The sequence below is a fragment of the Equus caballus genome, chromosome 2 (assembly GCF_041296265.1).
Source record: "Equus caballus isolate H_3958 breed thoroughbred chromosome 2, TB-T2T, whole genome shotgun sequence".
In the NCBI taxonomy this organism is placed as follows: domain Eukaryota; kingdom Metazoa; phylum Chordata; class Mammalia; order Perissodactyla; family Equidae; genus Equus; species Equus caballus.
The window spans coordinates 92,404,294-92,426,410 of record NC_091685.1 but is presented as its reverse complement, the minus strand read 5'-3'; the positions used below and the strand labels follow the sequence as shown (position 1 = coordinate 92,426,410).

The 22,117-nt window shown below is 41.5% G+C and overlaps 1 protein-coding gene across 8 annotated transcripts in view; it reads right to left on the bottom strand.

Moving 5' to 3' along the window:
* Nucleotides 1-22,117, bottom strand: part of SLC10A7 (solute carrier family 10 member 7) — a 240,067-nt gene that overhangs the window by 3,023 nt on the left and 214,927 nt on the right. For 7 of the 8 annotated variants that reach the window (XR_011435001.1, XR_011435009.1, XR_011435012.1 and 4 more), the window contains one exon: nt 1,694-1,839. Coding sequence is in view for 3 of the 8 variants with exons in the window: in XM_001501818.6 (XP_001501868.1) it covers nt 1,694-1,839 (146 nt within the window). In the remaining 5 variants the exon portion in view is untranslated. Of the gene's footprint in view, nt 1-1,693; nt 1,840-22,117 lie in introns of those variants that run through there. The other variant, XR_011435013.1, reaches the window with a different exon arrangement.

Genomic DNA, 22,117 nt, shown 5'->3' with positions numbered 1-22,117 from the left:
TGTTGCTCTGTAGAATAAATTCCGGAGCTTTTAAACATTTAGAGGTAAACTCCACTCTGATTAATTTGCTGTTCACTATGACTGCATATTATTGATAGAGTATTAGGATTTTCAAATAATTTTCTTCATTTTTTATCAAAATTTATAGGTGTAAATTCTGGCCTACAATGGCATACACATTGATAAACATAAGCATAAATATAAATAGACGTTTTCAAGGGGGATAAATAGTAAAAGAAAGAAAAAGTTACTGAACTACTCCTCTACCAACTCTGAGTGGGAGGACCAGAGCCTGGAGTGGTACCCAGCACAGAATGGTGATCACTAACATTTTATTAAATAATGAGACGAGTGAAGGTGCTGGATGGGCTAACCTTCCTAGGAAGGATCCTGGGGACCTAGGATGCTCCTTCTAAAAGCAATGTTATATTTCTGTCTGGAGTGTTATCATGGTGTAGTGGAAAAATTTTGGGGGCCAAATAGACTAGAGTTCAAGTCCTAATTCTTGCACTGACCAAACCACCAACATAACCTTGGGCAAGTTGCTCAATTCTTTGAGCCTATTTCCTAACCTTTAAAATGGGGATAGCAAAGCTTGCTTTGAATGGTGTTGCAGATAACAATAAACAACAATGACAATATAGTAATAATAGCAGCTAGCTTTTATCAAACACCTGCCACCTAATCTTCTACAACTCTAAGGAGTGGATATTGTCATTAGTTTTAGAGCTGCAGAAACTGAGGTACAGGGAAGTGAAGGAACATGCCCAAGGTCACCCAGTGAGAAGGTGGCAGAGCTGGCAGCCTGGCTCAAGGGTCTACTCTCTGAACCAGGTAAAGGCTGAGATGTGCTTAGGACACACAGCTCAATAGGTGGCATTGTGGCTATTCCATTTCAGGATGCTAAGGACACGACACAGGGCACTCCTCTGTCATTGGCTGTCTCTTCTTCCTACTCATCTCCCGATAACAGTCGCCACCTTGTGTACGGCTGAAAGATGTCGTATAAAGTCCAAGCCACTGGGAAGAAGCCCGCTCTATGGGCGCTTCCATGGTATATGCAGCATCGAAACTTCATGTGAATCACCTGGCTGATTTTATTTTGGCTTATAATTTAGGAAATCATATCCACAAATACCAAATAAATAACAAGACCCTGAGCTAAGTGTAGTGAATTGACATTGTGTGGGCTCCTTTGTTACTGAAATTTTATTTTTTAATGCCCAAACACATAGTTTTGCTATACAAAGAAGTTATTATGTATCTGGAAAATTAAAAATAAAGTAGGCATTCTAAAAAAGGGCAGCTGCTATGATATTTAGAAAGGCACGTGAAGTCAGGACACATGTGAAAGACCGAGTGGGACAAAGACGGTATACACCGGTTGGAGGGATACGTGTATTTATTGAAACTTTACTCCATTGCGATACGCCCTTCAGTATAAGCAAGTTAAAAAGAGCTTTCTAAAACCACATTTTAAGTATAATTCTACTTTTATAACAATATAAAACATTTAGCCCTCAATTCTCCTGTTCAAATTGAAATGGATCAATGCATCATTACTGTATTTAGTTAAAATATGTACTTGAGAACAAAGATATGCGAGCAAAAGTTAAAGTGTATAAACAGCTAAGATTCAGAAATAGCATTTCAATCTGATTTAGATTCAAATAAGATCCTTCTAGAGTCTCACCTTCTGCCTTGACACCATCCAAGACTTTATTGTTGGCACCAGCACACTGCCCAGCAGGATCTGAACCGGGTGGTAGATGAGCAGGGGGACGGATATTAACGAGAGGTGCTCGTGGCCTGCAAACACTATCTTCAGCATTGGAATCCCTGAAGAACAAAGAAGACAGAAAACCTAGAGGCAAATTCAGCCTGTCATCAAATTAAAGACATACTCCATTAAAATCAGAACTCTGGAATAGGCCCTCACCATATTTCCCCCATGTCTGTTCACAGAACTGAAAGGGGAAGGTCTCAAACGAGTCACCAAGTCTTTCCATCCTCCTTTCACTATATAAAGCTCTAAGCTCTACCTAGAACAGATTCAAGCTGAAAAGGTGGTCAGTGTTCAAGGGCACCGATGACTCTCACCGCAGATTAGCAGCCTGTCAACAAGGAGAGGAGAGAAGATCGTGTGGAATATAGCTGCTTCAAGAAGGCTCAAAAATACCAGTGAGGCAGAAGCTCAAAATGGACCTTTTCTTGCTTAGTAGTGAAAAGTCTGTTGGTCTTTAGGGAGGCCTGTCTGGCACCATTTCAAAGCCTTCAAGTTCACTTTTGAGAGTTGAAAGGATATGGTAAGATAATGAATGGTATATACTGCTATAAGTAGGAGGGTACTTGGGCCAAATAAACGTTAACAAAGGCTTTGCATGTTCTCTTTTGGCCAAGGATCTCAAAGCGCTTTACGCAATATTGTATATGGCATGTGAATTCTGAGATTGGTGCTGAATGTTCAAACCCCACAGTGAAGGTCTTACTAGAACTTAGGTAAACGAATACTACTTCATGAGTCTCCCATTCTATTAAACCCAGGGCAAGGTGTGCATATTTTGTAAGCAGCTGCCTATAGTGTGTACCTATTAAGCTTCCATAACAGAATTCAGACACTGGCAGTTTCACTATTATTACCAATTGTTTTAATATGGCCCACTTGTCAGAACTGCTGTGTGTATGTCAGCTTTTTCAACTGAACAGCTTTAACAGCTTAGCTTTCTTCTTGTTTCTTTGAGAACAGCCCCTGAAAAGGACCCAAGCTCCTAGCCATGCACAATGATGGCACATAAATAACTTTTTATTATAATCCAGCGAGGAAAGCTCTGCTTTTTCAATTATTTTTACCTTCTAATAAATTTCAAACCTTTATGCAAAAATGCATTTCATGTATTTCATGGCTGCTTCTTTTTTCATGGCCTCACATATCATTGCCATAAACTGAAAACACTTAACTCTTCCTAAACAATGTCCCTCTCAGAGCTTCAAAAGTACGTGTTTAGGTTTTTGCAGTTTCCGTCATCTCATGAATATAAAAAACAAAAGAGCTTTATTTTAAAAAATAATATGCCTCATCCACTTATAGCTGAAAAGCAGCACCTGATGTTATAGTCCTGGAAAGTTATTACGATGAGAAAATAAGACTTGAACATGCTCATCCTTTCCCCAGGGATGATGCAGAGGAGTTGGGGGATGAGGATGGAGTCAAAGTGGGGCTAGAAGGAGGAAGTGATAGAAATATGGAGACACTTGTCCCTAAAAATGATCAGAGCAGGGGTTTCTGATCCCAAATTCGAGAACCATGGCTGCTGGGCTAGCTCACGTGAGTTCTCCTTTCTTGGCTAAGACTCAGGCTCTGTGTCGTTCTTCAGCAAGCTGACGTGGGCTCTGAGGGGAAGCCACAGAGACAATCACAGGGCTGCCGCCACAGTAAGTAAACAAAAAGTCGACTGCAAGGTATACAAGGTATCCTGCTGTAACCAAGGTCAGAAATTCATGATAGTGTGATGAATTAGGTACATGCAGTGTGTGCTTACCAGATGTCACGTGCTCTCAAGAGCTCGCCCATATTCACTGACTAAGCCTCACAGTAATGCTGGTAGGTTGATGAAAACGACTGTTGGCACCATTTTATTGATGAGGAAACGAAAACAGCCAGCAGCTGGGAAACTTTCCCAAGGGGTGAAGTCCGAAATGCAACCCAGGGGACTTGAACATCCAGTTCTCTGTGTCAGATAAGGTCCCAGGCCTCTGAAGACCTCAAGATGCCAGGGGGAGTGCAGCTCCATTATGCTGAAGAGGGCCTGGTATGCAAAATGCTTTCTAGTCATAAGTCCTTCTGGAACCCATTCCCTTTGGGCCCCTTCCGGAAGCACTTACAGGGGCAGCAGACCTCATCACACTTCTGGCGACCCACACCAGGATGTCCTGTGATTTCATGTGGGGGAGCAGCTAAGTAACTGTAACTGAGACTACACCCACAGTGGCAAGGGAACCAGAGACTGAAAGATGTGGCCAAGTCTTTACCCTCAAGAAGCTTCCAGTGTACGAGTGACCTTCTACCTTCTTTGGACCCTAAAACCAATTTGTAGGAAGGTCTCTTCTGGCCGTGTGCTGGTTCTTCAGCTCTTATATCTCATCTTTAAACATACCCTTCTGTACACTGCTCCTTGATGGGGCTGGGACTCCGCAGACATTGTTTCTCCTTGTCAGGCGGCTCCCTGGACAGTTCTACCAACAGGGGCACTGGAGGAAGGCCGGAGAAGGAGGAGGTGCTTGGGGCTCCTGCCGACAACAGCACCTTCAAGAGGGCAGCAGTAGTTGGCTCCAGCCCATAGCTCACTGTTCCCTCCTCGCAGGTCTGAGCTCCCATTTCCTCCTCCAAGCTTGTAGGTTCTGAGAACCCAACTTCTTCCCTTTGTTCCCCAGGCTCGGGCTACTTCCTGCAGTGATTCCTCATTTGGTCCCCAGTACGACGTACTGCTTAATCTTCCCTGTATCGAAGGAGTGGCGTCTGCCTTCCTCACGGACCCTGGGGAGACAGGCCCCTTTCTTACTATGCCTCACACTGTAGTCATTCACCGCGTGCTTGAAAAAGAGAAAGGATCCATGATGACCTGCAGCTGCTGTAGATATTTGTCCAATTAAACAGGGATTTCTTTTCACCACTCTATGTGCCTGCAATGCCTTCTTGTTAATCGTTAATCAAATTTCCTATCACCACAACTCCAAGTGACTAATGTTAAAAATATTATTGAAAATAATATATCAGTGGAAAAAACTTAGTTTCCCAGAGATTAGGGCCCAAGCCCCTTTCACGTGTCCTTGCTTGTCACTCTCATATGGTGGATTCACAAGTTGATCACTGGGCGAGGCGAGGAGACTCCAGCAATGCAAGTTATGTTATTTGTTTTGAGAACCTTTATTTTCCTTCAGTCTTAAGATCTGCTTTACTTTTCAATCATTTGATTATCTACTTTCCTTTTCAAATATTAGAGTTTTTTCTCTATCTCCTGTTTATCTCCATCTTTCTTCTTTCCTGCTTTCCTGCAGTTTCTTCCCCACTCCCCTCCCCATCCCACACCAGCAGGGTGTCCACTCAGTGCTTTTTCATTTTCTCAAAGGTCAGAGAAGAAGGAGAAGTTGGGAGAAGCAGAGTGAGAGTTAACTTCTCCATGTTCGAGTGGCCCATGCTGCGGGGCACTCATTTGGATGCAGAGTGTGATATCTGTTCTAGGGTATCTTTGCCATGTCTCCAGCACTATCGGACGACAACTGGAAACTCAGCAGAGAGAGGCTGGAGCATGGGAGCTCCACAGCACTCACCATACCGTGATTTCTGATGCCTGGCTATGAATTTGGCAAAATCTGATCTTCAAGTCAAATCAAAGAAAATCAGCTATAGCTTTTATTCCAGAAGCCTATGTAATGAACCACCCTTGCATCCTCTTCACTCACTTGCTTAATAATTCATTGATCACTCATTCATTCATTCAATTAGCACTCATGCAACTGATTAACTACTCTGTGAACAGGCTAGACAGGAAGGGGGATATGACATAACCTTGCATTTAAGTAACTTGCCGGGCTCCTCTGTGCCCATTCATACTTCCCTCCCCATAACCTTCCCTCAGGACACAGGCAGCTCTCAACTGCACTTCCTGCACTATCTCCAAACCAGTCTCTGCCTTCAGGCTTGTCCTGTTCAAGCTATTTTCCACTCTGCAACCAGAAGGAACATTCTTGATTACAAATCTGATTATGTCAAGTCATGCAGGAGTTTCTCACACAGGAGGGGCTCCCAAACGTGGTGGACCAGGATCTTCAGGACCCGGCCCCAACTCCCTCTGTGTCTGCCCTCTCCTGCCCTCTTCTACCTCTGTGCTCCAGCACGAAGAGTGCCCCACCCCTGCCCAGGTGGCCATGCCCATGCTGTCTCACCTCTAGGCCTTTGCACATGAGCTCCTTTCGCCTACAATGCCCATCAGCCACTTCTCGACCTGCCCAATGCTTTAGCTTTCAGCTCTTAAGTCGCCTCCTCTGGAAAGCCATCCTCCAAGTCCCAAGGCTGGCTTTACATCAGTTTACTCTATGCCTGCCTAACCTAGGGCACATTCTGGCCTAGTGTGCACAGCACTTATTATCATTGCCTGATTCTTGTGTTTCCCTCACTAAGCTGTAAGCTTCTTAGGGTAAGCAACTATTTCTTCTTCATCTTTGAGCATTTAGTGGGTGCTCAAAAAGAGTGTGTTGAATGAATGGATTTGTATTTTTCCAGATCCCATCAAAAAGTTCCTGTGCAGACTATCACTCTATTTTCACTACATTCATTAACTAGGAAAAAAAAGAAGCAATAATTTAAAAAAACCAAACAAACTTCCTAGAAAGAGTTTTCTTTTTAAAGTAAAATTTAAATATAGGACTCTTTTCATCTTGCTATCACTGCAGTAATATAAATGAAGCAAATTAATTTTAATGCTCCCAGGTACTGATTCTGTGTCACCATGGTTGACAGGATCCAGCTAGACTTTATGAGATGGCATTTGACTTTATGGAAGTGAACACTAGGCACGCATTTACAATTTTACAGGGACTTTAAGCTGTCATGCTGAAAAATGTTTATAAAACATTAATCAAAAAATGCCTCTTTAATACAATGCATTGTCTGAAAGATGTTAGAAGGCGCATATTGTAAATGGATTCTTCTTCTGACTAAAGTAATTTCCACCTAAAGCATTTCCCCACTGCTCTACAAGTACACTGTGTGGAGAGATAAAGAGCACTTTCCCAGCACATTACTACCTGATCCAAACACTTGGGAAATCACTAATGTACAGCATGCCATATTTCCATGTCACACATGACACATTCGTCTAAAATTATCCAACAGAGTTTGACACTGCAGCATATTCCATAAGCAGAGCTTTCAACTGACATCTGCCAAGTCGGAACTTCAAGTGAGAGCTTTCTTCTTCTAACAAGCAAGTAAGGGGTTTCTTTTATCCTATACCCAGGATGGAAAGGATAAAACAAGACGTACAAGAACAAGTGTTTTTTTTCTTATTTTAAATATGTTTATTTTATGTCCTCTGAATTAGAAAATTCCCTTTGTTATCAGTGTTCAAGTTGCAACAGTTACTACTTTCTATTGGATGAGCAGGTTTTTAAATTTTTTCCTTGAGAAATAGACATTTTTCTTCCTATATTAAATACGGACTTTTATATAACTCCCACTGAAGGCTGCTCTATGGTTCACAATATAAAAACTATCTACCTTATATCATTGTTCAGAGTTTACTTACTTATAGGTGTACAATGTTCTCACCATCTATTCATTCAAAAAATAGTTTCTGGGTCTCTGCTGTATGTGAGTTCCTGTTCTCGGTGCTAAGGATCTAAGGAGAAGAGCACAGACAAAGTCCCTGCCTTCTTGGGGTCCCCTGTCTAGTAGCTCTTGCCCTGATGGCCTCAGCTTTCCTCTGTCCAAGGGATGAGTGCTGGGATATCGCGTGTCATCCCTTCTGTCACTGGTTTACCCAGTTTCTACAACTCAAAGCCTGGGATCATCTTTGACGAATCCCATTGTCTTTTTACCTCTAAATCAAACCACCAGATTCTGTAGATTCTTTCCTCTACCTACTATTCTCCTTCTGAGTTTTCACTGCCACCTTCCTAATTCAGTTGCTCATAAAATGAAGCCAAGATTACTCTTACAGCCTCCTGACATAACCCCTTGTCTTTCAGATTCTTCCCTTCATCAATCCTACAAACCGCAGCCAGATTAATCTTCCTAAAACCCACATTAATTAAAGCCAATACCTTGCTCAAGAATTACAATGACTTTCCAGTGCCCATTCATCAAATCCTCTACTTATTCAACTTCAGTGAAAAACCATTGCTCCTATCGCCATTTTGTAAGTGCTCACTGCATGCTAAGTGCATTGCTTGCATTATCTCATTTAATCCTGCAAAGGCTCAGTGAAGTAGGTGGAAATTTTCCCATTTAAAGATGAGGGAACTGAGGTTTAGAGCAGGTAAGTGACTTGCCTACCATCATACATCTGGTAGGTGGTGGAGGCAGAATGAGAGCTCAGTCTATTGACTTTTAATCACTAAGCTGTGTTAACTCGATTAAACCAAACTTTCAGTTGCCAATTGCTGTCACTGGCTCAGGCCTTGCACTTCCCTGTCTTTGTATAAGCTGAGCCCCTGCCTGGCTCTTGTCCTCTCTCTCCATGTACCTAAACCCTATGTGTTTTTGGGTTCAGCTTTATATTTTCCTCCCCCATGAAGGTAACCTCCCTACAGATTTCTTCTTTGGAAGGATGAAGGCACTCTTCCTAGTTAGACCACATAATTTAGCATTTGCTTATGCTGCCATTATTTTCTTTTGTGTAGGTTTTCTTTTCCCCTGAACACAGGTAAAGTATTATATTTTTCTTTTACTCTCCAGCGGTGTTTAAGCACAGGACTGGTGCTCAATACATAAAGGATCGATTATTCAAGAATAGGTGCTAAAGGCATGTTTCCTATCGAAAAAAGCAGGATAGAGAATAAATACCAGTGGCTTTACTAGATGGTGAAGAGAATCATTCACACACCCCTCTGGGAAAGGACTGTATTTCATAGGACAAAACACATATTTGATATGGCAGGAAGGTAAGACACTGGACTGACTGTGGAATGCAAAATTTGAAATGAGTAGTGAGTGTGGAGTACGAGAGGAAATATGTTGAAAAACCCCCCTCTGTGTCTTCTGAAGTCTGACATTACACTTACTTTCCCACTTAGCGCAGAAAGAGTACACTCCAATCACCTGGATCATTTCCTGTCTTTCAAAGATTCATTCGCCTGAATTCACATGACTTGTTTTCCATTTAAATGCTTTCTCAGACTTTTCACTGAGTTCTGGAAAGAGCTGCTGGCAAATCTGGAATCCAGTTGCTTCTCTCTTTAGTTGTCATGGTGATTTCCCACTTTTGTTTAGTTTGTTCTTAGTTAGAAACATCCATAAGTTTAGTACCCAAATGTCCTACACATTGTTATTTGAATTCTCTCTCTGCCCCCAAGTGAATCTCTCAGAAAAGCCCATGTTTGCCTTCAAAAGTCATTGGGATGGATGGTCTCCCGAGTCATAATGTAACCCAGGAAGGCAGTCGCTGCTTGAGGAACATAGCCATTCTTTTCCAGCATCTCTAAACTAAACTAAACGCCAATCTCTGTGTCCCTTCCCCACCACCACACGAACACACACAAAAACACACAAACACAGTCTTTCTCTTCAGAGACAAATAGTCACAGAAAGTCAAACTCACTGGCACTGATTTATTTCAATTACTTAACAAAGGGGCAGTTATATGCCATCTCTAGAGCACGAAATGATGCCATGATAAGGTAGAACAACACTTTTGGAATTTGCTTAGAAAAAGCCTTCAATTGGTATTATCCTACAGCAAGCTAATCTTCAGTGATACAGCTGCATTTCACGCCATGATTTACGGTTTATTATGTCCAGTAGCCGACGTGAGGCAGTCCAGGGTAGCAGTCGAGAAGCCTGACCCAAGAGTCAGCCCTGGCTTGGAATCCCATGTCTACTACTTACCACCTGTGTGACCTTGGTTGGGCTGGTTATTTAACCTCAATTTTCACATCTGTAAAATGTACGTACTTTGTTTTTTTTTAAAATAAAATAAACATGAGTGAAATACTACACAATGTATGGCGAGTTGTAAGTCTTCATTCATTATGTGCCAGACACTGTTCTAGGTGCAGTGAACAAATGTAAGAAACCCCCCCACCTTCATGGAGCTTCTGTTCCTACTCCTATAATGAGGAGAGAAGATAGAGCCATTTCAAAGCTAGACAAAGAACAAATTCCACTCAATAACAAAATCACGGCACCAGGTGGTGAGAAAATGCAGCACTGCTGTCTAGCAAAAACATGTTAGGCAAAAAGTGGATCAGTGAACATTTGGGTTATGTTAATTTTTTTTTGGTAAGGAAGACTGGCCCTGAGCTAACATCTATTGCCATGCCAATCTTCCTCTTTTTGCTTGAGGAAGATTGTCACTGAGCTAACATCTGTGCCAGTATTCCTCTAGTTTGTACGTGGGATGCCACCACAGCATGGCTTGATGACCAGTATGTAGATCGGTGCCAGGATCTGAACTGGTGAACCCTGGGCTGTGCAAGTGGAGCGTGCGAACTTAATCACTATTCCACCGGGCTAGCCCCTGGGTTATTCTAATTTTTCTCTCTCTTTTAGAGTGGGTAAAACCTACTTCCATGTTGACAGGTATGCCTTGGCTTGCTGTCCATCAGAGGCCTGTGAGATCAGGCAAACACTACTTCAAGATGTGGCCTTTTGGAGGAGGTGGTGTTTAGTCGGCACAGCCCCCAGAATTATATTCTGCTCACAATCCTGGCTATTCTAGGACATCCCCCAAACCCATTTTGGAATGTTGCAAAGGCTGACAAGTCAATTCCTGCGGATTCCCTTAGGAAGGGGGACAGAAGGTCACAGATCATGTGACCTGCTCTCATTCACTCCTATCTAAATGATTGGTCTTTTGCTCAAATTCTCCAGGGTATTTTAATACCTTGCCGATGATTTACATTTTACTTGCTTCCCTGTTCTTTTCTTGGCGTTCCATCTTTAAGTGAAAACTCCTGCCATATTATCTTTGGTATGACTTCACCACAGCATTAGAACCTCTCTTGTTGCTTTAGGACACACAGAAGAAAACATTTTTGTCCTTTTTATACAAAGAGTCATCCAAAATGAGGTACAACTAAATAGTACATGCAAATAAGAGCTCTCTAGTAGTTTTCTCAGTGTTCGAGTGATGGGATCAGGGAACCCACATAGATGTAGAGCATTTCCAAATTGTTGCACACGAAGCAACAGCAGCAGCTCCAGGATGTCTAACAACCCCCCTTGGCCAGGCCTCTGGCAGAAAAACAAGATAATCTTGTACCAGTTTAAGAGATATGTACAAATGGAATTTTAATTTCCAACCTCTGAAACCTGAGAAATGTCATATGGTTATCTCTGTGGATAGCGTGTGAGAGGGAAGGGGCACTTCAAAATCCTTACAGGAGACGTCAGTAAATGAGCTTCACAAACGGGACTCAAACACTCTCTCTGCCATGTTCTAAGGGCTCCCACTGCTCCCGCGCCCCCTACAGTTGGGGAGACTTTAAAGCTCCGTGTCTTTTCTGGTGCAGTCGGGAGCTATTTAGCTATGCTAAATAGAGGTTTATGTCAAACTTCCCTAAGAGATTTATCCTTCCTTCATAGTTCCAAACCAGAATTCCACAATATTCCTTTATCCAGAAGGGAGAGTTAGGCCTGGAAGAGCTGGAAAACGAACAAATACAAGGTCACAAGCTAAATGTCTGAGGCCATCTTTAAGAGAAAGGAACTCTCTTCCCAGCAATCAAGAGCTTTAGAAAAAAGAGAGCAGTATTCATGTCTCAGTCCTTCAGCAATGCCACCTCACACAGACTTTGGAAGCCATGTCGGGAGTTCAAGGACATTTTTAGTCTTCATCTGGATGATACTAGGCTGAATAGAGATTGCAGAAAATAATTACGGGGGCTCACTATGCATCTGGCGCCATTCTGAGAGTGTGCAAACATAAACTCATTCACTCCTCACATCTACAATGTGAGTAAAGCTACTGCTATTATCTCCATTTTTCAGATGAGGAAACTGACAGATGAGGCAGCAGATGAATAAAAATTTCCCGAAGGCCATAACAGCCAGCGACAGGATGTAGCTGGGATGCGGGTACAGACAGACTGGCTCCAGGGCCCATGCTCTTCACACGGTCTGTGCCTGCAATGCCTGAAATGGTCACTTATTAGAGTACTTGCGAACCCTAGAGAAAAGAGATGCCTGATAATATCAACATAGACTAACAGAGGGTGAAACTTAAGGAAAATAATATTTACACAAGAAAGGTCTGGAAGGAAGAGAGGCACTCCTTTCTACAAAGGTGCTTATGTGGCTGGCCTTTACTTGCTTCGAATAAAAGTTGGTTGATGAGCATTTTTGGCCCATTAGGAAAATTAAAGATTGTGTTTTTGCCTTCAGTTACCTGGGCTGTAATCTTACTACTTTGCTGAAAGTTTTATGTAAATAAAGATGCAGGAAAAGACCATGATGAGCAGCTGGTATTATTTTCTTTTTGAAACAGGTATGTTCTGATTGGAAAAGATGTTTAATGAATGACCTGAGCCAACTTGCCAGATGCTGACAATGAAACATTTAACTCTATCAATTGAAGGTTTCTTCCTCGGAAGATTAGGTACACCCTCACCTGCCTGACAGCGTTGTAGGAGTAATTAGCAAACAGGGAAATCAAGAATGAATTAAAGAACTGAGCTACGGAGTCTTCATTCAAATGCTGGCAGTGGTGTCTAGAGCAGGGGGGCCACCATATTTACGGAGACAAGGTGGGCAGGAAGTAGAGTGAGATGACCTTTTTCCTTTTCTAGGCTGTGAATGAAGAGTTGCTCATCTTCTAAAGAGAAAATCTAGCTAATGTTCACACTAACAGGATGTGAAAACATCAAAAATAGAGTGAGAATTTCATATGACAAAAATAACACAAGGTCATCAGAAAATATTTAACATGGTCACCAACACAGAACTGGCTTCATCTGACTGGCTCTGGAAAGCTGTGTCTAACTTCATAGAATATTTTGATGTGCTTTATATAAAGAAAAACACTTGAACCTTCTAAGTCTCAGGCAAAGAGAAGCTGGTGGGTGTGCTATGCGCTTTCATGGATTCTGCCAAGCTCCCACCACCTAAACTTAGTTTTCCCTAAAATTTTGCATTCATAATCCTCTTAATAATGGAACTTCTGGAAGGCTTCCAAATCTTAGTTAAGTGGTAACTGTGAGTAAGCTGTGACCCAAATGCACATTATTTTTAATATACTTTTTGTTTTGTTTTTGTCATTAATCACCCTCTGGCAGTAATTTTCTTCATGATGGGTCCATGTTATGATGAACATAAACCTAAGAAGATATGTCTTCTGACAAAAAAGAACAAGACAGTTTTGATTTGGGGATTAGGAATCACAGTTATTTATTCTTAAATCCATCTGTCCTAAAAAGGTTGTCTTCAGTTTCTGTGATTTAACTTGGCTAGAAGATGCCCTGCTAATTTACTCTGCCCTTTTAAAATTTATTCTCAATAACACAAAAATTGGGGAGTTAAGACCTCATTTAGAAGATTTTTGAGCAAAGGAAGAAATTAAGAAAACCCTGGAAGCCATTTCTGGAAATAATGATGTTTTTCTAATCCCCTTGGTTTCCTTTAAACTCTGAATACTTAACACACCTAATCATAACGCAGAGAATTGTGGTTTTCACAAATCAGTACAAGCGGTCAATTTTATTAACAAATGAGTAGGTATAATCCTAACTTGCATGTTTTCGGAACACAGTAGAGCATAAATACATATAAATATAGAACGTAGTCTGGCGCAGTGGTTCCCAGGGCCAGCTGCACATTAGAATCACCCGAGTGGCTTTTAAACACTATGATCCCTGGGTCTATCCTGAGAGACTCTGAGTTAACAGGTGTGGGGAGGGGTCCCAGCAGCACTGTTATTGAACAGCTCCCAGATGATTCTAATGTGAGTGGGGTTGAGAAGCTGGGTCTGGTAATAAGGGAGAGCTAGAGGACTCGGGAGGATTCTGGAAGTAGCCAGATGGGCCACTGCATACTGGCTCTGCCATTTACACATTGTGTGAATTGGAGTGAGTTATTTGACCTCTTGGAGGCTCGGTTTTCAAGTTTGGATAATGGGATCAATAATAGCTATTGTGCAGGGTTGTTGTGAAGATTAAATGAGATAATAAATGCCTAATACAACTTGCAATTTACATGTCTAATACAGTTCCTAGCATGTAGTAGGTACCAAATAAATGCCAGAGCTTTCTCCTTTTAATGTTTCAAAGTGTCTTCACATCTACTTTCTGAGTTAACGTTCACCTCAACCTCGTGAGACAAGGAGGAAAATACAGGCTTGCCAGTTTGGATGTCTGTATGCCTGGCTGATTTAGATTTTCAAATTTTATTATCAAAATAATTTTAAATCCTCTCTAATCTCTGGAGAGCCTCAATGCTCAGTCCTCAGAGCTCTTCTCTCCTCTATCTACCTAGTCTATCTACAGGCTGATAGCTTAAAATAACACCTATATGCTGAAAAATCCAGCCTGGATCAGAATTCCAGACTCATAAAACTGACTCTCCACTGGGTGTCAAAAAGACACCTCAAACTTAACATGTTTAAAATGGAACTCTTGCTCGGCCTCCGCAGCCCTCTTCTACCACTGAAATCTGCCTTTGCAGTCTCCCCCAGGCCAGTAAACGGCAACTCCATCCTTCTAGCCCCTCATGGCAAACATCTAGGAATCATCTTTACTTCCTCTTTCTCTTACATACACATCCAATTCATCAGCAAATCCTAGTACAGTTCTGCGCTCAAAATACATCCAAAACCCAACACTTCTCACCGCCTCCACCTCTATTACCTTTGACCAAAGCACCCTGAGCTCTTGTCTGGATTAAAGCTTCTTGACTGCTCTTCCGGTTTCTCACTTCTTCAGCCTTCCACCCACCCAACCATAGGGATCCTTTCAATGTGGAAGTTGGATGTTGTCACCTGTCTACTCAAAACCTTCCAAGGCTTTCCCTCTCATTCTGAGTAAAAGGTAAGTCCTTACCACGGCTATAGGCCTCGTACAACATCACTCAACGCAACCTCACTCCTATTACCTTTCACCAGGTCTCCTGTCACTCCCTCACTCATTCTGTTCCCTGAACACTGGCCCCTCCCTCTTCCTCCAACTTGCCAAACCACTGTTGCCTTGGACGCTTCACCCTTGCTGCTCCCTCTGGTTGGAATCTCCTTCCCCTACATGCCCACAGGGCTTGCTCCCTCTTTCCTTCAGGTCTTCGATCCAATGTCTCCTTTAAGCCTGAAACCTTTCCACCTCCACTCTGGCACTCCTTATTCTCCTTCCTGGTTTTATTTTCCTCCATAACACTGACCACCATCGGATGGGCCATATATTTAAACAGTCGTCTGTTTAACCCCACAAAAGAGGAAGCTAGATAAGGGCGAGAATTTCTTTGTGTCTGGTTCACTGCTCTACCCCATAGGGCCTAGAACAAGTCCTGGCACATAGTAGGCACTACAGAAACACTTGTTGGATGAATGAATGAATCAAGTAGATTGTGTTTTAAAAGCACCTTTTCATTGGCACCAGTGCTTCCTGTTCATCTCTGTACGTGTTGTCAGTTGCAGAGGGTTTTTTTAATTATTATTAATATTTAGAAAATTTGCTCGAGTAGCATTAGAGAAGCAGAGTACTAGTACACAGAGGAGAGTACTAATACACAGAGGAGAGTACTAGTACACAGAGGAGAGTACTAGTACTAGAGCAAACCTCCAGCAATGGTGGCTCTGGGAAGGGTCACCACTACAGTATCATTGGTGTGCCCAGCTTCAGGATAGATGACATTCCAAATGGGCTGTCTTCCTGGGACCCAGGAATCTTTTGCATTGCATCCAAGTTTACATCTGTCCCCAGGGTAACTTGTCAAAAACCTACGTATAGCCCATGGCTTTAAAAACTGGGCAGTCAACTTTAATTTCTGGCTGGAGTTCCTAGGATGGGGCTGTAGATGGGGACAAGGAGGTGGTGAGTATGTCCCTCAATTTGCAGCTACAGGTTCATTTATTCTTTATTGTAAAGAAGCATGGAGCTGGCTGTCATTAAGTACATGCCAACTGGTTTATAGTGTCTAGTTCAGTTAAGGGAACTTCTGGGAAGAGATAGGACCAAATAAATAATGGAGAGATGGAACTCTGAAATGACAATCGTTATTCATCGATCTCTGTTTGCAAGTTGAGATTGAGAGATATAAACTTCAAGTGAATGAGATCTCCTGAGTGAGATTCTTCACTTCAAACACAGTAAACAACTGTTGTTCTGTGATGCACATTTTAGTACTGCTAGAGGCAAACTTTCTAAATATTAATAATAATAATAATAATAATAATAAAACCCTCTACAACTGACGGTGAGTACAGAGATGAACAGGAAGCACCGGGAAATGGGCCCTTGTCTGCTCTCCTAGATGTGGCAAAGTCCTCATCAGAAAGGACAAGCTCCACAACAGCAGAATGTGTTCCTCTAACTTCTTGTGGAATTTCCCTTTCAGAGCATGGGGTGTATACGACTTCAGGCACATGAGTTTATCATCAATCTGTAAAATTATTTTCTTTGGAGCTACTTCTAACTAGAACAAGGTGGTTTTTACTTTGAAATAAGTATGCAACTATGGAATTAAAAGCTTCTACCACCAAGAGTAGACATCAAGAAGCATACAGGGATAAAGATTCGGTATATGGTTTGAGGTACCACTGTATAATATGTGGGATTTTTATGTTTTCTTGCTGTTGAACTGCAGAGTAACAACTCCAAGCCAAGCCCAGCTGTAGTGGAGCTGATGCATGGAAACACTGGCCTCTCTGCTCCTGCTCGATCCCTGAGACTGAGCGAGCAGCACACAGCTAACATGCCACGCTCAGTATTTCTTGAGGACTGGGTGGTGTGACGGGAAGGACCTGAGCTTTGATGTCAGAAACCTGGCTTTAGATCCTGACTGTGCCACCCACTAGCTATGTGACTGGGGGATCTAACCCTAATACCCTCAGTTTCCACATCTGCTCAAAATGAGGTTAAAAGAACTCTCTCAAATGGTAGTCGGAGGTTTCAGTGAGACAGGGTATGTCAACTACCTAGTACAGCAACTGGCATAGAGTCAGCACCTCCAAAATGAGAGCCATCACTATTATTATTAGAAATTGCACTATGGAACAGTATTGAGGGGCTTAGTCTATAAAACTGAGCAGGGAAGGGGTTTGTCACTGAAATCGTCTAGGATAAAGTCTGAAGCATTCCTAAAACTTTTGAGAACGGAGGCTGCTGAGAATTGCCACAGGAACTACAGCCTCCTACCTCGGATGCTCTCCAAACCTCCAGTGGCCTCCATCTGTTTACAGCCTCCCGATAAGAGCCTATGATTCTATTGGGTCTGCTGCCCCTTTCGGAGCGCTGACTCCTGGAAAGCCGTGATTCTATCTTGTGTTTCTTTTCTTTATCTTTCCACAGTACAATATCAATTATGCTGTGAAATGTTTTGGGAAAATCATATATATTTCCTTTCATAAAGGGACTTTCATATAAGGTAACTTTTCATATAAGGGTAACTTTCAAATAGTAGGCATTCTGAAATTATTTTAAATATGCTTACATTTTGCCTTCAGCTTGATAGGAAGACATGGTCTTAAAGAAAGCAAGCCCCACTTTTAGAGTGAGCGCTAGGTACGATGGGCACTAAGTCAATGGCTTTCTTTTTTTTTTATTTAAATATCAACTTTATTGAGATATGATTTACATACCATAAAATTTACCCTTTTAAAGTGTGCAATTCAGTGGGTTTTGGTATATTCACAAAGTGGTGCAACCATCACCACTATCTTATTCCAGAACATTCATATCACCCTAAAAAGAAGCCCATACCCATTAGCAGTCACTTCCCATCCCTTCCTCCCTCGGCTCCTGGCAACCACTAATCAACTTTTTGTCTCTGATCTACTTTCTGTCAAATCTATGGATTTGCCTATTCTGGACATTTAATATACAGTCATGCACCGCATAACAATATTTTGGTCAGTGATGAACTGTGTGTACGATGGTTATCCCATAGGATTCGTACCACACAGCCTAGATGTGTAGAGGCTATACCATCTAGGTTTGTGAAAGTACACTCTATGATGTTCACACAATGACAAAATTGAAGTCAATGGCTTTCTTTTGATCAGGTTATAGCTTGTTAAATATTGGCATACTTCTACAACAAAACACTGTAGTTTAACCAAATTGGTACAAAGAGAACTTAGGAGAATATTCAAAGGCAAAACTATGGCAACCCCAGCTACAGATTAAAAAATGGGTGCGGGTTTTATTCTTCCTAGACACGACCATGAAGCCATAGAGGAAGGCGGTGATTCCTAGAAATCAGGATCCAGGCCTAGTGAGTTGTTGTTTTTTAATTTTAGTGTTTATTTATTTTACAGTGCTTAGTAGTGTGTCATGAGTCTCTACGTCCTAACTGTCTCATTTTGGCTAATGATGGGATAACAAGTAGCTAAAAGTAGGGCACACCATGGCCAGGCCAAAGTTAAAAAAAAAACTCAACCACCTAGGTTGGCCCAAGCTGGTTCCCACTGTCATCAAAAAGCACTTACACAACACTTGACTGAATGCTCTGCTCGATCAAAAGCTTCCCTGAGAACCTGGGTGCGTGAGCTGGCTTCTCTGGAAGCTGAGAGGTGATTATGGATGTGTGTAATATGGTGGCTCTTAAACTTGCATGTGCATAATACTCTTTTTTGGAGTATGTTACAAAAATCAGACTCCAGGGTCTTGTTCTTAAAAATTCCAAATCAGTAGGCCTCAGATGAAGCCCAGTAACCTATGATTTTTTTTTTAAGAAGCAATTTGCTATAATTTTGAGGGCCACCCTCAATGATCTTATGGGGTCCCTCTGAATGACTCAAGATTCTAAAGCTAAATACATAAGCGTTTGAAAATCAGAGAATTACTGAATGTCAGAACTAGAAGGGTCCCAGAGATTGTCTCGCCTAAACTCTTCATGGCTGGCAGACCACAGCACTGATTCCAGAGTCCAGGACTCTCTGTAGAACTCTGACTATAGCTCAGCACAGTGGCTCAGAGTCAGATCTGGCCTGACTTCTGGCTCTGCCACTTGGGGTGATGTGACATGGGTAAGCTGTTATCACTTTGGAACCTCACATTCCTTATCTGAGGTGATTGTGGGAGTGATGTGAGCTGGTGCATGTAAAGGACTGTTGGTGCACGTAAGTGACCCACAGCAGGCTGGCCATGCATAAGTTCCAGATTCTTTCTGGCAGATAGTGTGTAATAGCTAAAGAAGTTTAAGGCAGTGAAGATTAGCTACACCCCCACAACCTTGCCAGCAGGTTTGAATGAAGGTAAACTGCCACCTATACAGGTATTTGTAACTCAACACATATTAGCAGTCAAACGCAAAAATTGTTTAAGCAACTATCCTGTCAACTCAAAGTCCCAGCTCTGACCTTCCAAGTGCCCTCACCAGCACCTCGCACGAGAGGGGCAATCAGAGCACAACAGCTCCGTTCCAGAGCAGGATCCAGGGACCCCTACAGTTAGCCTCGGCAACCACAGACCCTGCTAACAGTAGCTGGGCACAAAACTGGGTAGAGATGGAGCCTCCAGCACAGCCCTCAGGATTTCATGTTCAGGCCATGGGATTTGCTAGATTCTTTTAGCAAGTGGGAGAGTGTCTCTCAAGTTTTGAGGCAGTCTACATATCAATGAGAGGCCATTTATTACATTTATCACGCAAAGTAACAAGTCAGTAATTTCATCAATAAAAATCTATTTCTGAATTTACTATGCTAATTAGTAAAGTTTCTGGTTGATACAGAGGATATAGATAACAAAAACATTTGTTGTGGCTGCCTTTGGAATATTTCTTTTCTGATAAAATAGTAGCTGAACACTCCAGTGAGAATTTCCCATTACAGCAACTGGCTGCCCCTGGCGCTGGTCTCCACTAACTAGAACACACAGGACATCACGCTGTCGGTACGGAAGTACTTTCAAGTAAATTACTTCTTGCATTAAGCACTTAGCACAGTGTTTGCCTATTAAGTACCCAATTAATGTTAGCTGTTATTACTATTACTACTACTGAAAACATGTTAACTAGAGAAGCAATTTAAAAGATAAATCAACAAAAGGTATAGAAACTCTGTTATAGAAGCTGAATTAATACAATCTCAATGTAGGTGATCTTACGTTACCGCAAATCAAGAATTAATCTGTGTCTTAATTTAGCTCTGGCTCCTACATAGTATCAGAAATTTGGGTTCAAGTTCAGTGAAAAAGGGATAGCAGTAGCCAAAGCCTACATGGTTACTATTTGAAGAAGAGGATAAAATCTCACCAAGCAAGATATAAAGTAATATTTTTCAGACCTTGGATTATGAACCATTAATGAGTTGCGAAATCAGTTTACTGGGTTTTATCTAGCACTTGGCTAGAATAGAAATGTATCACATAAAGTAAGAGTAAATGTTGTTTTGTAAAACTTGTACACACATGCAAGTGTTTCCTGGATCACACTGTAAATATATTTCTAACTGGAGGCTGTGTCTGCAAACACAGTCCCCGCATAGGAGACACGGAGGAGAAGTGTGGGGCTATCAGGGCATTGGTCTTCCAGCAGCACATCTCCTGGCATATCGTTAAGATGAACGGTCCTGGAGGGAGAGGCTGGGGATCCCCCAAAGAGGTTTTATTATCTTTAGTTTCATATTTGATGCCTAGAACCTGGAGCCTTCCTAAGTTTTTACTACAAAGTCTAGAAATGCTAGCAACGATTTTCAGACACCAAATCCAGAATCAAAAATTCAAAACAAAATAATCCACAAACCTTGTAGGAACATAAATGTATCACTTTTTTGAGAACTTGCATTTTTCTCTTTCTTTTTGTGGATCAGAAAATGGCACAAAATGACAGACACTCCCCTGATTTTCTTCAGCATGGCAGTAAAATCTACCCGATCTTTAATTTCAGTGGCATCTTTAAAAATCTGTCAAATGGCAGGGGTCCCCAAACTGCCTTTCCTTACAGAACTATAGCTTCAGGGATGGACTGCAGGACAAAAATGTATGTATGGTTGGGGCTGGCCCCGTGGCCGAGTGGTTAAGTTCGCGCGCTCCGCTGCAAGCGGTCCAGTGTTTCGTTGGTTCGAATCCTGGGCGCGGACATGACACTGCTCATCAAACCACGCTGAGGCAGCGTCCCACATACCACAACTAGAAGGACCCACAACGAAGAATATACAACTATGTACTGGAGGGGCTTCGGGGAGAAAAAGGAAAAAATAAAATCTTTAAAAAATAAAAAAAAATTAAAAAAAATAAAAAATCCTTTAAAAAAAAAAAAAAATGTATGTATGGCCATGTCCCAAAGACAAATTTCCATTTTCTGTCTTTACTTTGGATTTCTATTTCTTCTTTAACAGTTTATTTCAAAAGCACCGTGGCTCTTAGTTTGCAAGAATAGAGTGCAGACAGTGATGCCTCATGAAAGGTAAGGATGGCTCATCAAGACTCACTTTAAACACAACAAAACTTTTTGTTAATAAAGAAAATATAAGGAATGAGTACCAGCTTATGACTGGGTTACATGGAAATATATCCTTATGGGAACAATTACAGATATTAACTGTTTTATAACTAGCAATGCAATCAGAATTAATTTTCTTTTTTTTAAACAATTAATAAACTAATGAAAACCCATGCTGAGATTACACATTTACAATATTGGAATCAGTACAGCACTTTTTGGTCTTCAAAGTGCTTTCATAGCCTATGATCCAATGCAGTGCTGGAAATTAGGAGGCTTGGAGTCTAGTCTCCATTAGTTATATAATCTGGAATAAGTTAAAAAATTTTTCTATGCTTTCACTTCTTTGTATGCAAAATAAGATAATAATTACTGACTTGCTAATATTCAAGGCTGTTCAGGTAACATGACTTAATGGTTAAGGGCTTTAAAAAAGTGCTTCCCATTTGTAGGGTAGTTTTATTAAGATAGTAGTCTTTATGCATCAAATAGAATCACAGATAAGCTTTAGGAGAAAAAAAAACAGAAATGCAAACTTTCATATTTCAATACCATTTCCTCTCGAGAAAATAACCCAGATGTTATTAAATGATCTTTTCAGCCCAAGTTGGAGGTAATCCTTTAGCATTCTTGAAAGCCTTCTGAGTAAAATTGAAAACAAGATCCTTTTCAGATTTTGTTTCTCCTATAAAACTCTTGAGACTCTGAAGATAATTTTAACTTCTTTAGGAATAAGTAACGGTCATATTTCCTTTCCTCTAATATTGTAACATTATTTACATAACTGCCTTTTAAGAACTCTTTTCCTTTTCACACATA